This window comes from Solanum pennellii, chromosome 2, assembly GCF_001406875.1.
Source record: "Solanum pennellii chromosome 2, SPENNV200".
NCBI lineage: Eukaryota > Viridiplantae > Streptophyta > Magnoliopsida > Solanales > Solanaceae > Solanum > Solanum pennellii.
Genome location: NC_028638.1, coordinates 53,867,355 through 53,887,881, shown reverse-complemented (window position 1 = coordinate 53,887,881; position 20,527 = coordinate 53,867,355). Strand labels below are relative to the sequence as shown.

The following is a 20,527-nucleotide window of genomic DNA, read 5'->3' as shown; positions in this document are numbered from 1 at the left end:
CAACAACCATGCAAACAAGGTGTAATGTAACATTGTTTTTATATTAATATATATATTACTTTACTAGTTTAATAAATACAATATTATTAACTTTGTAAACAACAAAGGCGTAACAAATATTAAGCTAGGTTAGGATGACATAAATATGAATAAAATAATTTTGATAAATCTATTTATAGTACTAACGACGTATAAAATGGAAAATGGAAATAATATTAATTATCCAAACATAGCTTAGCTGAATTGAGATTGGTAGGTGATCATTGTGAATTGAGAAAATATCAAAGTTCTGCCTAATTTTAGGTGTAAAAGTAGAGCAAGTCTTCCTTCTCAGTTCTCATACCACTGGACTCAGTACTTGGGATACAGTTCCGATCACTCAATTTCAGCAGATCTGAGTCCTCCACCGCTCATCGCCGCCCTTTCACATGGCCTTTTCCTCCCGCCGAGGCGGAACTGGGTGGGCCCATTCACTCCTCCCCACCAGCAAATCATCTTCCCGACAACCTCGTAAATCCCGCAGACGTACTGCCCTCAGAGACTTCTTCCTTTCAAATTTCTTCACCATAGGCCTCTCTTTCTCTCTCTTCATCTTCATTCTCATCGTATACAGCTATGGAGTTCCTAAACCCCTTCTCTCATCCCATTTCCGGGCTGCCCGAACCAGATTCCATCGACTCAGGAAGCCCACTTACCGGAAATCTCCTGGTAGCGACGCTGTGTCAGGTGCGGTTGTTGATATCACCACAAAGGACTTGTACGATAAGATTCAGTTTTTGGATGAAGATGGTGGCGCTTGGAAGCAGGGTTGGAACGTGAACTACAAAGGCAATGAATGGGATTCGGAGAAGTTGAAAATATTTGTTGTCCCACATTCGCATAATGATCCTGGTTGGAAGCTTACGGTTGAGGAGTATTATGATAGACAGTCCAAGCACATCCTAGATACCCTTGTTGAAACACTTCCAAAGGTAATTTCAGCGTCAAGTCTAGTGTTAACTTTCATCATGTGATAGATTAAGATCGTTTGGATTGAACTACGATTTTTTAATTTGATCTGATCGCTTTAATTGATCTTGATTTATGTACGAGCTTAAACAATGCTATTTTTCGAGAACCCCTTTATTGATTATTTGAATGAAACTGGGACAAATGGAGCAGAATGATTACTGACATTAGTATAACAGGCCTGGACTAGTTTGATATTGAGGCATATTAGTAGTGGTAGTTGTTGTCATTGCTTATTATGGTATGGATGTTAAATTTCTGAATAACTTGTTGGTTGTTGAATTCTGTTTCTTTTAGGATTCCCGGAGAAAATTTATATGGGAAGAGATGTCCTATCTGGAGAGATGGTGGAGGGATGCAACCAATGATAAAAAAGAGGCATTTACCAATCTAGTGAGGAATGGGCAGCTAGAAATTGTTGGAGGTGGTTGGGTGATGAATGATGAGGTAAACCTCCATTAGTGTTATACAGCATTGAAACAATAGAAAATGCGGATTAAAGAAAAAGTCGGAAGTGTTCAAATTTGACAGCTTATTATGAGGGAGACATGATTCTTCCTATAATGGAAGTCGCAGTAAGCTTTTTCGGTGCATAATTTGGGTCAAATATTTAAAAGAAATGGCAGGATTATCAGAAAAATTCGTTCAAATACAGATGTTTGGATAATTGTAATTGCTTTTGAAGGATTCAAATTTGTTCTGAATAAATGGAGCTTTGGCAATTTTATGCCATAATGGTTGACTTACGCCCTTTCAATTTTTCCTTTTTCTGCAGGCTAATTCACATTACTTTGCAATTATTGAACAGGTAAACAAGAATTTCTGTTTATTATTCACTGTCTTGGTATCTTTTACATATTTGCAAGATCATGCACGTAAGAATTGTATAAACTGAAAACACAGAGATTATTTTCTCCATTTGGTTGTAATATAGGATATCTAAGCTCTTTTTGCTTATGATTTGTAATTTACAACAGATTAGAATACTAGTGACTGAAATCGAGACTGATATTTCTCTAATTTAGGGTAGTGCTATGGTGATTTTGTCACTCTAAATATTATGTTAGAATTTTTCTCAACATTTTTGTTGTATGGATGCTTATTGCTGGAATACTTGACATGTAATTATTACTCATTAGATGTATACCAAAAGGAATAGCGTGAACATGCTATATTTTAACTGTGGTAGATAATAGCTCATTTTGAGAAAATTAATGAGATATAGAAATTCTCATAGAGGCTAGAATTGGATATGAACTGGTAGGTTTTACTTTACATACAAGAACGACGACAACATACCCAATGTAAAATTGATATATTTTACTTTATATATTTATCAAAAAGGATACCTCTTAGATATGAAACAGTCACAGCTTAAAACTTTTAAATTCATCCAATCCTTTTCTCTAAAAATATTTTACAGGAAATTTCCTATAATTATTAATCATTAGATTAACCAATGGGGTATCAGTTATTACAGGGAACTTAATTCGTCTGATATATGGTATTCATGACAGTTTCAGTTTCATTTTTGTAGGTTTTATGTCGTTTGACTAACAATCGAGAAAAGATTCGTTGTTTAACTCTAGTTAGTCACTTGATTGTTGCTAATTTATTTGCCAATCTATCTTGATTTGGATCAATTTTTTTATTGAATTGGAGATGAAGTGTTTTTTCTACCTTGTTTTGCATTTTTTGGTGGTCATTCTGCTTTCTTCTCAATTCATATTGGTCTCATATTCATTTGCTGCTCATTTCATTTTGTACTATTCACTAATCTAGATCTCGATTTTTTGCATTTATGCTCAGATTACAGAAGGAAATATGTGGTTGAATGAGACTGTAGGTGTAATTCCTAAAAATTCTTGGGCCATTGATCCCTTCGGCTATTCACCAACTATGGCATATCTTTTGCGGCGTATGGGTTTCGAGAACATGCTAATACAGAGAACTCATTATGAGTTGAAGAAGGAACTGGCTTTAAACCAGAATTTGGAATATGTGTGGCGACAGAGCTGGGATGCCGAAGAAAGAACTGATATTTTTGTCCATATGATGCCATTTTATTCCTATGATGTTCCACATACTTGTGGACCTGAGCCTGCAATTTGTTGTCAGTTTGACTTTGCTCGAATGTATGGGTTTCCTTATGAACGATGTCCTTGGGGAGAGCATCCCGAGGAGACCACCCAGGAAAATGTGAAGGAAAGAGCACTTAAACTTTTGGATCAGTATAGAAAAAAATCAACACTATATCGAACAAATACACTTCTTGTTCCTCTAGGTGATGATTTCCGTTATGTCAGTGTTGATGAAGCAGAAGCTCAGTTTCGGAATTACCAAATGCTGTTTGATTATATCAATTCCAACCCTGGCTTGAATGCAGAGGCTAATTTTGGTACTTTGGATGATTATTTCCGAACACTACGTGATGAGGCTGACAGAGTAAACTATTCTCGTCCACATGAGATTGGATCTGGTGAGATTGGGGGGTTCCCTTCTCTGTCAGGTGATTTCTTCACTTATGCTGACAGGCAACAGGATTACTGGAGTGGCTATTATGTCTCCAGGCCTTTCTTCAAGGCAGTTGATCGTGTTTTGGAGCATAACCTTCGCAGTGCCGAAATGTTGATGGCTTTCCTATTAGGTTACTGCCAGAGAATACAGTGTGAAAAATTGCCTATTGGATTTTCCTACAAATTGACCGCAGCGAGAAGGAACTTGGCACTTTTTCAGCATCATGATGGGGTCACTGGTACTGCAAAGGACCATGTGGTGCAGGACTATGGAACACGGATGCACTTGGCTCTGCAAGACCTTCAAATTTTTATGTCTAAGGCTATTGAGGTGTTACTAGGGATCCGGCATGATAGAAATGACCAACCTCCTTCTCAGTTTGAACCAGCACAGTCAAGATCTAAATATGATGCCCAACCAGTGGTTAAAGCCATCAGCGCTCGTGAAGGAACTGTTCAGACAGTGGTCCTTTTCAATCCATCAGAGCAGACAAGAAATGAAGTTGTCATGGTAACTGTTGAGAGGCCGGATGTAACAATCTTGGACTCAAACTGGACATGTATTAAAAGCCAGATATCTCCAGAGTTGTCACATGATAAGAGAAGTACTTTATCTAGAAGACATCGTGTGTACTGGAAAGCTTCAGTACCTGCCATGGGATTGCAAACGTATTATGTTGCGAATGGATTTGCTGGATGTGAGAAGGCAGTACCTGCACAACTTAGAATATCAGTGTCTTCTGGAAATATATCCTGCCCATCACCATACACTTGCTCAAAGTTTGAGAACAACGAAGCAGCAATCCAGAATGAACATCTGACACTTACCTTTAGTACCAAGTTTGGTTTGTTGCAGAAAGTAAGCCATAGTGATGGTAGACAAAATGTTATTGGTGAAGAAATTGATATGTACTCTAGCACAGGTGGAGCCTACCTGTTCAAACCGGAGGGTGAGGCTCAGCCGATCATACAAGGTGGTGGGATTATGATTATCTCGGAGGGCCATTTGGTACAGGAGGTCTATTCTTACCCAAAGACAGCATGGGACAAGTCTCCAATTTCCCATAGCACCCGTATATATAACGGTCACAATACCATACAGGAACACATTATTGAGAAGGAGTATCATGTTGAGCTTCTTGGTCATGAACTCAACGACAGGGAATTGATAGTTAGGTACAAGACTGATATTGAAAACAAAAGGATTTTCTATTCTGATCTAAATGGATTCCAAATGAGCCGTAGAGAATCTTATGATAAGATCCCTACACAGGGCAACTATTACCCAATACCTTCCCTTGCATTTATGCAAGGACTACATGGAGACCGCTTCTCTGTCCACACTAGGCAGTCTTTGGGTGTTGCTAGTCTCAAGGATGGATGGTTAGAGATAATGCTTGACAGGAGATTGGTAAGGGATGATGGACGTGGTCTAGGCCAAGGAGTGATGGATAACCGTGCAATGAATGTTGTTTTACATATCCTTGTGGAGTCTAATGTTACAGAAGCAAACCAAACTACAGGTCCTCATCCTCTAAATCCGTCTCTTCTATCGCATTTGGTTGGTGCCCACCTTAACTATCCTCTTCATGTATTCATTGCCAAGAAATCTGAGGAAATCTCTGTACAGCCACCCCCTAGATCCTTTTCTCCCCTGGCAGCTTCTTTACCATGTGACTTGCATATTGTCAACTTCAAGGTTCCTCGTCCTCTCAAGTATACCCAGCAACAATTTGAAGAGCCTAGGTTTGCCCTAGTCTTTCAGAGACGACACTGGGATTCTTCTTACTGTAGAAAGGCCAGGTCAGAGTGTTCAAGTGTAGCTGATGTGCCCGTTAATCTGTTTTACATGTTCAAGAATCTGGCTGTGTTGAATGCAAAGGCTACTTCTTTAAATCTTTTGCATGATGACATAGAGATACTTGGCTATGGCGACCATTTTGGAGATGGAGCTCATGATGGGCATGTCCTCATTTCACCCATGGAGGTACAGGCTTACAAGTTGGAACTAAGGCCCCACTAGTGAAGGTATAGATCACTTGTATATCCTTTTCCCAACTGAAGCTGAATTAGGGTGTGCTAGTTCAAGGACTACCGCTGCAACTCTGTTTTCCACATTACAACTTCAAGATGTAGTGTATTTTGGAGAGATGAAGGTAGAAATTGTCACAGTTGCGGTTTGCCTAGAGGGTTTTTGACATTGTCAGTTGAGGCTTGAGGGCTTGAGAATTGTTCTAGCTGTAACCACAGCTACTTCAGAACACTTCCAGAGAAGAAGGTTTTGTCACTGAAACTACTGGTGCTAACAGAAGATCTCATCTTATATGAAGGACAAGTGCTTTGCACATGGTTCTCTTCCAAGAAGATGTTAAAGTAGGTGGGATTAGAATGGTTAGGTAATTTTATAGGGCATAAGTTAAGGTTGTTATTAGAATTTTTGTTACTATTAAGCTAATGATGACACTGCCAGACAGATTGTATGCAAATGATGAGTCTTTTTGAAACATTTGTTTTTGAAAAAAGATTTCCTCGGGATGGAAGATGTCTCTCATTACGTCTGGCTTTCTTAACTTGATGCGCTAATATTCCAATTCCTCCGAATAGCAGCACAAGGGTAAGTGCCTGACGTCTTTAACTTGTGGGATACAGCGAAACCTCTACAAATTAATACTCGATAAATTAATAATCTTTCTAAAATAATATTTTCCTCCGGTCTCGATGTGGGTCAATGAAAAAAATCACCAATTTCGATAATATAATAAACGGAACAAGGGCCTAAAATACCCTTAAAGTATTGAAAATGGTACAAAATTATCCTTCATCCACCTATTGGCTCCAAAATGCCTTTTTCATCCACCTGTTGGCTCCAAAATACCCTTGTCATCCACCTTTGTGTTCAAAATTGACCACTTTTTTAATTGTTTTAAAATTAAACTCTTTAAATATTTTATAAAATACTTCACGTTCAATTATTGATTATAATTATAATTTATTAATATAATTTATAAACCAACCCACTACACACTCATTACTAACTAAACCTCACCCAATTAATAATTCAATTATAATATCAAAATCGTCATAAACACTACTAAAACACGATGAAATTATAGTTTTCTGAAAATGACATTCAAAATTATTCGAGTCCGAATCGGAGCCCCAATTAAATTTAGGTTGAGCCGCTTATTTAGGAGGACACATTCTTTCAAAGTAGAATTAGAAATTTATGATTAAAGGTAAAGAAGTAATGCATCCCGAATTGATTCATGCACTTTTTTAAAATATAATTTTATAAGTATTTATGATTTGTTTTCAAACTTTAATATATTATTTTGAAAAAAAATTACCTATGAAGTAACATCACATAATTGAGACGTAAGAATAATTAAGATAAACATAGTCAGACTTTTAAGTTTATTGGTGATTTTTATTTAGCCACTTGAATGTATGATAATTTACTTCTATAATTTTTAAAAACACTCAATTGGCAGTAGCTTGCATTAATAATGTGACGGGTTCATTAATTTAGAGGGATTTGATTATTAATGGGGTGGGTAGTGGATTGATTTATAAATTATACTAATAAGTTAAATTATAACATATAGTTGAGCACCACGTATTTTAAAAAATATTTAAATAGTTTAAATATAAAACCGTTAAATAAGTGGTCAATTTGAACCAAAAGGTGGATGACAAGGGTATTTTGGACCCAATAGGTGGGTGGGAAGGGTATTTTGGAGCCAATAGGTGGATGGAGGGTAATTTTGTACCATTTCCAATACTTTGAGGGTATTTTAGGCCCTTTTTCGTATAATAAAATAATATATTTTTAGAAGACTTCTATATCATAAAATAATAATTCTTTAAAGTACAAATATATCTAAGACAATTTATTGAAATATGATTATATTGTGTTATGTTTTTTCTTAAAATTTAAATATAGTTGAAGCTCATCTCTAACTTTTCTTATTGCATCCAAAAGCTCTGATGTTGTCTTTTCGAACTATACTATAAAATTGTAAAGAGTTCTAGATGCGATAAGTGTTTCCTTACGAGTATCTGGTTCCAAAGGTACAATATCATCTTCAACTTCATCATCAACGTTGCTTTTCTCGATGGTATCAACACTTTCTTCTAAACTCTAGACCTCTAAACAAGTATCACTTTCACTCAGATTATCCAACATGTTATTGACATCCATTTTACTATGGTAAACAAGATCATTAATCATGACCTCAAGTTCATGTATAACGTTTTCGCAAGTAGGTTCATTTAGATCAGTGTAAAAAATAATTTTCTAGTGTCTCTTCCTGAACATTTGTTGTTCAAACAGGAATTCCATAATTGATAGCATCCAAAATAGAGATCTTTGTTGGATCATTTTGTCCCACTCCATAACCTTCTAATATCCTACGATAAATTCTGTTCGATAACACATCTTGAAAGCTCTTATTGTCACAGCATCACAACATTGAAATTAATAAGATACAATGATTTTGATGTATTCGTTGTACTTTATGTATGATATTTTTTTATTACGAAATCGATAAATATGATACATAAATTAGTAAGATACAATGCTTTAGAGATAATCAAAATTAACCTTCATCAAATCTCAAACTATTCTTTAAATTAATAAATATTAATTTATCGATTAAATAAGGAAAAATTACATAAATTAATACATTTTAAAAAATAATTACTGATTTTAGCGATACTTTTTGTTTATTACCATTTATAGCAATGTTTTGTTAAATCTGTAATATGTATTAAAAGTGAATTATGTATGCAATATATATGAATTATAATTGTTTTTTTGAAATATATCAGGTTTGTTTGGTAAAAAATTGTCACATTGTATTATAAGTGTATTAAAATGTGTGATAAATGTATTATTCATCAATAAAATTTGTATTATATGTGAATAATAAATTATTTTTTGTAATATGTATTAAACTTGTATTATAAATGAATTAAAAGTGATCAAGTGAAATAAAAATATTATTGCTATAAATGGTAAATATTTTTTTAATATAGTATATTTATGTAAGTTTCCCATTAAATAATATCTTTATAAAATAATAAAATTTCATGATCCCACCTATATTAATTTATAGAGGTTTTACTGTTGTATTATGACGTGGAAGACCAATAAAATTTTTGCTTCGAGCACGCTGATATATCTTTAATCTAGTACATGAAAACAGGTTCTTGACCCAAATAAAAAAATATAACCAAACATATTAATTGCACTTAATAATTTTTAAGGAATTAAATTGATGTGGACATTATAGATTCATCTACGTCTACTATTTTTGGTTCACTTTATTATGGCCGTGTTTTGCTCCTCTTTTGAATCTGTCAAACTCGTTCTTAAATCACAATGAATATTTTTTTTTACAAGTATTAACATGTACTAGTACAAAAGTGAGTGAGCAGTTTGCAATTTTTGGTAATTATAAGAGTTTGAATAGATCCAAATTGAAACTCCTTAAAAATCGCCAAACAAAATGTTCGATCCCCAATTCCAATGCCTAATCTTGTTTGTTTTTCTTCTCAATCTCAAACTTTGCCAGTTCTAGTTATCTCTGAATATGATCTCACAATACTGTTCAATTAAACAAACAACTAAATGGTAACGATTGAAACTCTCAACTTGGTCCCCAATTCCAATGCCTATCTCTGTTCTTTATTTCTTTCTCATTTTGATTATAGATTCATAATCATCAAGTAATTTTCCGACGACGGCGATCATCTAATCGGAGCATTACGGATGACGAGCATCTAATTGGCGCATTGCGTTCCCGCCTTCTTCTCGTGATTAAAGTTCAAAGCAGGTGCGGCATGTGTTACATATATTCCTTTTAACTTGTTAAAAGTAATTACTATTCAACGTGTTTTTTTGGACTCTTCTAAAACACGGCCGGTGCTTGAGATAAAGTTAATAGGCTGTTTAAATATAACAACAACAATAAAAGCCCAATTTCACAAGTGAATTTCAAGGGTAGTGTGCAGTAATCTCACACCTATCTCGTGAAGATGGAAAAGCTATTAACCAATGAACCCTCAGCTCAAGTAAAATAGAATAAAATGACGAGTGAAAGAAAAATAAAGTAATGTAAAAAAAAACTATAACAACAGATAATATGATGACCGAAGAATAGAAAAGAACTTATAATTATTGTCGATAAAACCATTGGTGGTCTACTGCCCACTGATTCAAATTCTTATTTTGGTGCCTCTGCTTTATATCTACATCTCTTTAGGAAAAGTACGATGTACAATTTGGTGTTTCATTTTTTACTCTAATTTTGGACCATGCTCACCTCTATTGTGATACAACTTTTTAAGTGTTGAATGTTTAATGCAAGATAGAGAGATGCACTTACACATAATAAAAAGCTGGTAGCTCTTATCAAATTATCTATTGCAATAAAGATGTTGCTTTATGGAAATGACGCATAATATATATATGGGCTTTGACGTGAAAATTCAGATGAGTAAACGTTGTTAGGCTTCAAGTGATTGGTTAGTAGAGAATCTTCGCAAGATTTAATGTTTGGTCTTAAAGTTTGCTAAGAGTGTGGTTTAAGGGACGAAAGGTCTTTTTAATTCAGTTTGAACAGTTCTTCACTCGTGAGTTATTTTTGATTTTAAGCTAGGTGTAAAGTTTACTTTTTTTTAACATGATATTAAAGTAACATTCAACTTAATTCGTATTTATCAATATTGGGCCTTCATACGTCTAAGTCCAATCATGAAAGAAAGTGAAGAACAATTCTTTAGGTTGAGTTAGTCTGAATGACCATTTCAATAACAAAAGTTAATTTCAATAACAAAAGTTAATTAGCTTAAGGGAGTTTCCAAGCACTAAGCAAAGAGCCAAATTAGGATAAAGTAGTGGATTCAAAAGGAGAGGGGAATTGAAGTGAATTCCATATCACCAAACCACCCACCAACACTTCACTACCAATTGGGGAGCTATTTACTAACACTATAGTCTTGATTGATGATCATGCAAATTAAAAGAATTTGTAAATTGTTGCTGTTTGTGTATGTCTTGGAGATGAGAACCTTTTCCTTTAGTTTCTATGTTGTCATTGTAACCACTTTATGTCAACACTACTCTCTTCTTTTGATCCCAAAAGGAGGATCTTGCATCATTTAGATTAGTTGATGATGTGGATTGAAAATTTGGAGTATTATTATTGGACTCATCATTATATTAATGAGTCATTCTCAACTTTTAAGTATTGGAAATGTGGACAATGGAGCACATAGTGAATGATTTTAAAAGAATTCATTAGTTGACCTTGGCTTATAAGTTAATCTTAAGTTTAGATTTATTATCAGATAATAAGTTATTTGTAATTTAGTAAAAAAAATATTTGGTATCGTGTGTACGTTTTCCTGCATATTACCAGCATACGTTGACATAGTGACTGAAAACTAACCGGCCTCCATAATAATTTGGGACCCTATTCTATATCATCCTATTAAATTATTTTGTCCAATCATTTTTAGTACGAGATATGAATTATAATCTCTAGATATTTTACGAAATTATAGTTTTATGTTGTATTTGATATGTTGTATGAGATAAATTATCTCATCCATCAACCAAACTACCCCTTAATATTTACCCCATTCTATTGTAATGGAAATAAAAGTGTAAGAAAGGTAAAATTTGTAAGATTGAAAATACTTTTAATGAGTGACAAATAACATAAAATAATAATAATAGTAATAAAAAGTAGGCTTTATATGTCAAATCTTGAAGAAAGTTAGTATTACATAATCAAAATTCAAACTTAGGAAAAGATTTTTGAAAGTTCTCTACTATAGTGCATGTACAGCGTTTGTTGCAAGTGCAAGCGTACTCATATTCAGTACAACACATCTAACGAGTTGTTTATTAGTCAATAAATGGAGAAAAATCGCTAAGTTTTACTTCAAAATTTTAATTAAAAAAGAATGTCAAACTGTGTAGAAACTATAATATATACTACGATTATATTAGTATGAGTACTAGTTGAAAAGTGAAAGTAATGCACTACTGACATACTATTATCTACTAACCTTTTATCTCAATCGATATTTTTTAAATTTTAATCCGTGTCCTTCCAACGGGTGGACCGATAAAGAAATGTCATTAGGATTAAACCATAATCTATTAGATGTTTATACATGATTATGATTTGATTTTTTCAGTGGGTTTTTACCATTTTTTTTGTAAATGAAACTGTTATGATTTTGTGTGCTTATCCAATTGACAGAAGTAGTGAAATATATACCTGGCAGGTTGTGAGGTAACCCAAGTGGTTGCAACAGCCATATGACAAGCATTACAAAGCAATATTTATACATCATGAATGAAGTAGCATAAGTTTTTGTAGTCAGACATATAAAGATTTAATCGACGTGACGACACAGCCAACTAGAAACGTGGAATGTTGTATAATTAATAATGCATCTCCTTTTAAACTTAAATCAAATTCATTATCAATAACTTTAATTTCCCTAAAGAAAATTTTTAGTGATTGTCCTAGTGTTCCATTTTTAGATCTTTTAGAAAAGTTGTTCCTTTTTTTTTTTTTAATTTTTCATCCACTTGATAGTCGTCTTAGTAAATTTATATTGAAATGTTTTATTTAGGAACAAATTACTTCTTTTTAAAAAAATGATTTTGTATTTAGGGCTTAGAATCTTTATCTAGAAATTTTACTATAATACTATATTAAAAAAAATATCATTAGCAGTAACTAATTAATGATAATATCTTAATTGTCGCTAAATATATATTTTTAGCAATAAATAATATTTTTATAGATTTTTTATCAATATTAATTTTAATGACACTTAATTAATATCGATAAAAGAATTTTGAAACTCTTTATTAATCTCTATAGATATTGGTGCTAAAATTTATTTTGTTGAAGCGTAAAAGGAGCTTCTTTTAAAAATCATAACAATATTGTCTGCGTTTGTGCATTTTTCTAGCGCTAAACCACTGATATTTATTTTTAATATATATAGATCTCAAAAATAATATAGGTACGGACTAATTTCTAGTTACTAAGACTTGAAGTAGTATTCTTTTTCCCTCAGGATGTAGTATCCTTTTTCCCTCGGGATGATAGGATGATGATAACATTCGAGTTAGTTTGCATGTATCTAGAAAATTACAGAGCTATTTATGAATATTTGTTTATCAGCTATCTTTGAGTTAGTGTAGAGTTAATTTACACGTATTTGAAATATTATCGAGCTAATTATGAGTACCTGTTTATCGGCTGCGACAAAATTGTCTGCGAAGACTAAAGTAAGAAATAATTTAGAAACACTTCTTTCCTATGTTGGATCAATGGTCTGTTGATGAGTGCTTTTGGTGATTGTCTAGTGTTCCATTATACGTCTCAATACAAAAGTTATGTTACTTATTCAAAAATAGACTTGACTTCTTTTTTTTACTTTTAGTCACTATATATATGCAAAATATTGTTAATTAATTGCCTTGTTGGGTTGGAGGAAGCTTAGCCAATATAAATATATATATAAGATGTTCGAGTACGGCACTAAATAAACACTGTTTAATTTGTTTGTGTAGTGACTGAAATAGTAAAAACCAGATGAAAGCAACGACAACATATAATTAACTAGCCTCGATTATTTCACCTTTTCAACATAATTTCTCATGGCTGGAGGACAAAGTCCAAGAAATCTCAACAAACCATGTATTCTCCTCATAGGTAACTTCCATTTCATTTCATTTCACACGTACGTGGGATTATACTAAATATATTGTTATTTAAATTTTGTGGTTTTAATTTGGCAGTAATAGCGGGAATGGAGAGGTTTTCATTCAAAGGGGTGGCATCAAATTTAGTGACATATCTAACAGATGTGGGCAAAATGAGCAATTCAGCTGCGGCAAAGATGGTTAACAATTGGTGTGGTGTTACTTCTATGTTGCCATTGCTGGTTGCTCCACTAGCTGATTCTTATTTGGACCGCTACACCACTGTATTGGCTTCTTCTTCTCTATATTTTGCCGTAAGTTCCCTTTCAATTCGTCTCTACGAAGCCATAAGGTCTTATTGTACGCAGTTTTACCCAGCATTAACCGTACAGTTTCAACTGAATCTCCTTTGTTAGAAAATTATCTAGAGTTAGGCAAAACTTTTTAATTCATGAATACAAATTGTTGAATCCATCTGAGTTTAACATTATATAAGCTTCTAGTAAAGTCTAGCTGCAAATATAGTGCTTAGGTTACAAGTTCGAATGGTACGTGACACTTTACATTTTCTTCGAAATTTAGTTATTAGAATTTTTAGTTTTTCCTTTCGTATGTCGTGGAAAAATATTCCAAACATCTCACAAATAGGAAAAGTTTTGAACACCGTACTAGGATTGGGTGTGCTTACAAGAATAGTATTAGTTTCAATTAGTTAGCATTTATTTTGTGTTTGATTATGAGTATAATTAGTTAGTATCCTTATACATTTTGTATCAAAATCTTCATATTTTTTATCCTATAATGGATTTGGATGATAATGCTAGTATTGTTATCCTGGTTAACTCTGTTTACGATATTTAGTGATAATAACTTTTTTTTTTTATAGCACGAACCGAACAACCCCTCGGTGCTTTGACAACTATGCTTTTATTTCATTTTATTACAGAACAAGTGCCTATATCAATTGAAAAGACAAAGTATATTTAAAATTTTTAGTAATTAAAATCTTAAATAAAGACTACTTTTGCCACTATCAGGGAAGGGGGAAAAATCTATGTTTGTAGATGGATTATCTACACGGAAATCATTAGTTAACAGCCTCGGTGGACCGTAGACATGGAGCCTGAGTCATCACCCACCTCCTTTTTTTTTTTAAAAAAAAAAGAAACATTGCATTATAACCTAAATCTTGCACGTTATTAATACATTTTTAACAAATTCTGTTTTAAAGTATGTATAACAGTTTTGTTTCATTGTCAACTCATTTTACTTACGTTACTGCTGATTCAGGTGTCACTTCTTTTGTCGCCCATTTATATGTCTGCCTTAGTGCTTGTAAAAGATTTGCTACTGTTATGTAACTTATAAACAGTTGTTTGTCTTGGAAAAGGAGTTTAATCTGTCTAAGAAAATACATATAACATCTACAGATAGTAGTAGTAATAAAGAAGTTCCAATCGAATTTTGTAATACTCCTTCCTTTCAAAAAGAATTACATATAGTTTGACTTAATATAGAATTTGATAAAATAGAGAAAACTTGTCAATCTTGTGGTTTTTAATATAGAGTTATGTTTCAAAATGCTTTTTAATCATGTGGTCCTAAAAGTTGAAAGTCAAAAGTTGTCAAAAAAAAAAGGAAAAGGGTCCGTCGTTTTTTAAACAGACTAAAAAGGAAAGAAGATCATTCTTTTAGAAATGGAGGTACTATGATTTATGAACTTAAAGATTAATATTATCGCCTCAGTGAAAAAGGGAAATATAAGATATACTGAATGACTATGACTCTTTTTGACAACCAAATAATCAGGGTCTTTTAGCTTTGACATCATTGGCATTACAATGGCCATGGACATCCTTGGACAAATCGGGCTTCTCTTCATCGTTATCATGGTCTCTGCATTTAATTTCACTAGGCCAAGCTGGTTACAACCCGTCCTTACAAGCTTTTGCAGCGGACCAATTGGATGACGAAGAAGAATTGCCCTGTACAAAGAATGACCAGAGCTCCAAGAAAAAGAGCACATTTTTCCACTGGTGGTATTTTGGCATATGTTGTGGCAGCCTACTTGGAGTGTCCATTATGTCGTACATACAGGACACGTTAGGATGGGGATTAGGTTTTGCCATTCCCTCGATTGCCATGATAGTGTCGATTGTAGTCTTCAGATTTGGCAACAGGTTTTATACACACAACACGGATGGTGAAATTATTCATATCAAGTCTTTGGGAGGTCATATAGTTAAAGCTATTAGAGCGGCTACCTCAAGATTGACCTGTGGTGAGATTGCTGTACCAGATACCAACAAGTCAAAAGTTGTTGAGATCGAGTAAGTGTTTCTTTAAAGCTTTTGTAAACGAGTTTAAATTCTACGTACTGACAATATAAAATGTTTTCATACAATAGTAAAAAAACTAAAAATGATCACTAACCTGCTACAACATATTGCCAACTAATGCTCATTATGGCTTTGCCTTGCATTTTCTTAGACTTGAAAATGCACCACTCTGCCAACAAGATTCAGGCAGCACGGAGGGTACAGATCCAGAGAATGGGATAGTAGAAATTCTAAAAGTAGTACTACCTCTACTGCCAGTATGGACTATGCTTCTGATGTTTGCTGTGATTTTTCAACAACCTGCAACATTTTTCACTAAACAAGGTATGACAATGAGGAGAAACATCGGAAGCAGCTTCCGAATTCCACCAGCTGCACTTCAGAGTTCAATCACAATATCTATAATCTTGCTTATGCCTCTTTACGACACGTGCTTTATCCCCTTCATTCGTGTTTTGACACGTAATGAGAAAGGTATCACTGTGATGCAGAGAATGGGAATAGGGATGTTTCTTTCAGTGATAGCAATGATAATTGCAGCTGTTACCGAAAGAAAAAGACTGGATATTGCCAGAAATGTAGGTACTTTAACTTCAGAATTCGAAGCTTTGCCAATGAGCATATTTTGGTTGCTGCCTCAGTACATCTTATTGGGAATTTCAGATATATTCACAGTTGTTGGTATGCAAGAGTTCTTTTACTCTGAAGTTCCGATAAATATGAGAACTTTAGGCATAGCTCTTTATACTAGTGTATTTGGTTGTGGTAGTTTCTTCAGCTCATTCCTTATAACAGTGATTGAACATTTGACAAGTTCAATAGGAGAAAAGCAGAACTGGTTCGCCGATGACATGAGCAGAGCCCGTTTAGACAACTATTACTGGTTTCTGGCATTGTCAAGTGCAGCCAGTTTTATGATGTTTATGGTTTTCTGTCGATTTTATAGAAGCAGGACAGTGAATTAGAGTGTTGGTAGTGACTGATAATTTGTTATTGTGGAATGTTGTGTTTTGCACATTCATTTCTAAGTAGAAAGTGAAGGTTCTGCACTTGTATATAAAGGAAGATATATCTAGTACGTCACATCCTCTTTTAATGAGTAAAAATCGAAAAAATTATCTATTAAAGCCATTTAATTTTGATCTGTATCAATAAGGTTATTAAAATTAGTGATTTTCTCTTTAAAATTACTCTTTAACAAAATTTGAAATTAGAAAAGTCTACTTAATATTTTGGGTGTGATAATACACTCTTCACATTTTGGATGGGATAAATATTCCTTTGATTTTTAAATTAATGATTAGAAATAAGTTGAATTATAGCTAATTGTATACTGAATCAGATGAAAATAAAATAAAATATTTGCTACGAATTACAAATAATATATACTATGGCTATGACATTTAATTTGAATTTAAATAATTTGCTATTTCATACAATTTTTTCTTTATATATAGAAATATATGTCAACTCTCACAAAATAAAAATAAAAATATAGAGAGGGAATCTATGCGCAAAATATAATGAATGCTCTATAAAATAAACTACTGAACACAAAAAGTCACAGACTGTATGGACAGATTTAAACACATTTTGTTTCTAAGTCATACCAATAATAAAAAGTTAACGAATAATATAAATACTAGTGCAAAGCAATAACACAATCTTTTGGAGAGATCAAAGTCTCTGTGTAAACAAATCCATCCCAAGTGGTATATGTATCTTCATCAGTAGTTAGAGGCCACACTAGATTGCTTCTTTTGTCTGATTCTTTTGAGTTTGCCAAGCACAACTCTTGTATCGGACCTGAACAACACTTCACCATCAGCAAATATATATTTCGGAACAACTGGTAACATCTCATAAGCATCCCTGCTATCTGTCATCGTAAATAATTTAGTCCAAGATTCTTCCATACCATACTCTTTCATTACCCACAAATCAAAAATAGTAGTATCCTCCTTTTCATAAAGAAAATTTACACTAAGCATTCCACCTAACACTTTTACGCCTTCCTCGATCATGTCATACACCATGGGCATTTCCTTCGACAATGGTAATCCTCCAAACACCTCATTTGAAATATTAAATGAAATCAGAGAAAACATACCATCTACGGAACAAGTAAGCCAATGAAATGCTCCTCGTAGTAATGTAAAATATTCCATATTAGCGGATAGGAGAGAACAGTAACCTCCATAAATTTTTCTCCAGGAACCAGTTTTTAAGGAGAGAATTTCAGTGGGTGCCCTTTCATCTTCAGGGATGTTAACGAACTTATAGTCATCACTAGTTGGGTCATATGCCAATCCATGGATGTAACCATGAAAAAACTTGTCCCAATGTGATGGTAGTAATATTGATTCTCTTGTAGAAGGATTCCACAGAAAACATTTCTGCTCACAAGCCATTGCAGCTACCATACATATGGTAATACCATGGCACACATTGCGGGACACACAGCGATTCTTGTACATCCCTAATGTTTAGATGTTGTGGTGGTGTTGTCGTCAATAAAGATGAACCATAGAAGAAAGTATTACTATCCTTGACAATCCGTAGAACAAGCAATTTGTCATTTTTGGCATGATTGAGATGATGCTGTTTCTTAAAGCTAGGTTCACAGATTAAAGCCCTCCAAGAGTTTGAAACACACTTGAATCTAAAAAGAGACTTCACAGGCAGTCTAATTAACATATCCATAATTATTTCTTCTTGGATGTGCATGGGAGTTTCCATTCCTAGAAGATGACAAGAAAGTCAATGAATGCAAAACTCAAAGTAAAGTTATGGGTGTTATTAAAACCTAAAGTAAGAAACAAACACACACGTAATTGTCAAAAAAGACAAATCTAAGTTGGTAATCAAGTTCTAATAACAAACAAAGGGATGGTCCAAATTTCCAAAATTAATTACCATACTAGTAAGTTATTATTATTTTTTAATTGAGGCACCTTACTTGTTATCGGAATTATGGTTGGAGAAGACTAAATTTGGCCTGAAAAAGCTAGATAATACAAAGAATACAAGGCAAGAAAAAACCTGATCGCTGACAAACAGTGGAGAGAGTTATTGTAATTGGGAACTACTTATACTTCTCAATCTACTTTTCCTTCTCTTAAATAAAATACGGAAAAATTGAATAATTTGACGTTAGAATTAGGTTTTCCAGGGTGGGCCCAAAACTTTTCATGATCCAACATAATTTCATCGATTTGTGGGGGTTCTTTGCCTTTATGTTTGTTCTTTAATTACTCAACTATCAACTCCTCAGCTATTACTATGCCTTTTCAAACACAAAGTCATTCTTCCCAGACAAATGCAGAATTTATAAGAAGATAAGGCAGTGGTTAGTGGTTTCTCCAGAGACATGTCAATGCACGTACTACATGTGTAGGGTTGGCAAAATCAAGCCCAACCCATTTAGGTTTGGGTTGGTTACACCTGCCCATTTGTTAGCTAAATCAATCTCAACCCAATCCATTTCAACTCATTAAAAAAATTGGGTTGACATGCAACCCAAATTGATTTTTGAAAAAATTGTCAAAATATTATTAAAAAACTTTTTTTTGATTTTTATATCTTATAATAAAGAAAAAAACAATTTTATCAGGGAAAAACTTACCCGCACCGAGCGTTTACACCAAACTAATTCAATTTTCATTAAGGTTAAATAAAACACCCGGTGCGGGTAAGTTTTACCCTTTTATTAGATACTGAAAGCTTATAAAATAACAAATAAAGCTATTAAAACTTAGAAAAAATTGTGCAGGTTGGGTTATGACCCGTTGCCTAGCCCATTTTGACCCAATCCATTTTGGCCCGAACAGATTTGGGTCGGGTCGGGTCTTGACCCATTTTGACCCGCCCAAATTTAACCCAAACCCGCTCAATTGTCACCCCTAAACATGTCCAACAAAGTTTCCTCACAGTACTTCCCTCTCATTTTATCAGCAAGGATACTTTCTTCCTTTGTCCTCTGGATCCTCATGCAAGCGTTAAAAAGCTGTTGGTTTTGCTGTCGTGACCGCCAACTTTGGCCCATTCCTCGTTGCTTTATAAGCATCTCTGTAGTCACCTCCTCGTCCTTGCTCTCCACCAACTTCACATAAGCCAACTTTTTTGCCTCTACCTTTCATTCCTACTCCCTACCCACTTGGTTTCCTGGGACACAAGCTATATAATCTTCCTCTTCCTAAGGATCTTTACTAACTCTATGGATTTCCCCATCAGCGACCCAATGTTCCGCAGCCCTAATCTCAGCATACATGCACTCTGAACCCAATGGCTGCCCCTTACCAGCGCCCCCTCCCCGAGAATATGACCCTAGTCTATCATCACGAACCAAAGACACTAAAGCAGAAGAAACAAATCAAGGAAGTAATATACCAACGAGGAACTACCAGCACAATCAACAAGACAATACAAGTAGGTAGTCAAGCAACAAATTAGACAGTGACGCAGCCCAAGAACTAATACAATCCAGCAATTAATAAATAATAACATAAATCAGCAAGCAATCCAGAAAGCAATTAGTAAGAATGAAATATGACAAGCTATACTACAAACTAGCAAGCAATTATAGCAACATAAATATGATATGAGTATAGAAAACCTGCACACAAATATCAACACCAAAACCATAGCGACAGATGACAAAGACGGAGAGATCGAACCTGGTGGGTCAAGTTGTTGGGATCGGGTCGATCTGGAAATCGACGGGAAAGAGCAAACTGCTAATCTTGTAGGCAGATTTGTGAAATCTGGTGAGTTCCTTCATATGCCGGTCATGCGAGTGCAATATTCAGAGACTCAGAGTCTAGCTAAAGTTGATATTCACCAACCTGAATTCTAAAATCTTAAAAGAAAATTCGTTTACAATGTAAAATTCCAAATATTGAGAATGAGCTGTGAAATGGAAATAT

The 20,527-nt window shown here is 34.0% G+C and overlaps 2 protein-coding genes and 1 pseudogene across 2 annotated transcripts; 2 read left to right on the top strand and 1 right to left on the bottom strand.

Annotated features, from left to right (window-relative positions):
- The first annotated feature begins 217 nt into the window (after nt 1-217).
- LOC107011510 (alpha-mannosidase 2) lies at nt 218-6,078 on the top strand. Its single transcript, XM_015211036.2, has 4 exons — nt 218-971; nt 1,306-1,455; nt 1,784-1,816; nt 2,818-6,078. The coding sequence occupies exons 1-4, from the start codon at nt 429-431 to the stop codon at nt 5,545-5,547; spliced, it is 3,456 nt and encodes a 1,151-aa protein (XP_015066522.1). The 5' UTR covers nt 218-428; the 3' UTR covers nt 5,548-6,078.
- A 6,763-nt stretch (nt 6,079-12,841) lies between these two features.
- LOC107008821 (protein NRT1/ PTR FAMILY 5.8) lies at nt 12,842-16,750 on the top strand. The gene is made up of 4 exons (XM_015208012.1): nt 12,842-13,273; nt 13,360-13,577; nt 15,073-15,593; nt 15,754-16,750. The coding sequence occupies exons 1-4, from the start codon at nt 13,219-13,221 to the stop codon at nt 16,565-16,567; spliced, it is 1,608 nt and encodes a 535-aa protein (XP_015063498.1). The 5' UTR covers nt 12,842-13,218; the 3' UTR covers nt 16,568-16,750.
- A 362-nt stretch (nt 16,751-17,112) lies between these two features.
- On the bottom strand, nt 17,113-20,415 carry LOC107009164 (annotated as a pseudogene).
- Nucleotides 20,416-20,527: the final 112 nt, after the last annotated feature.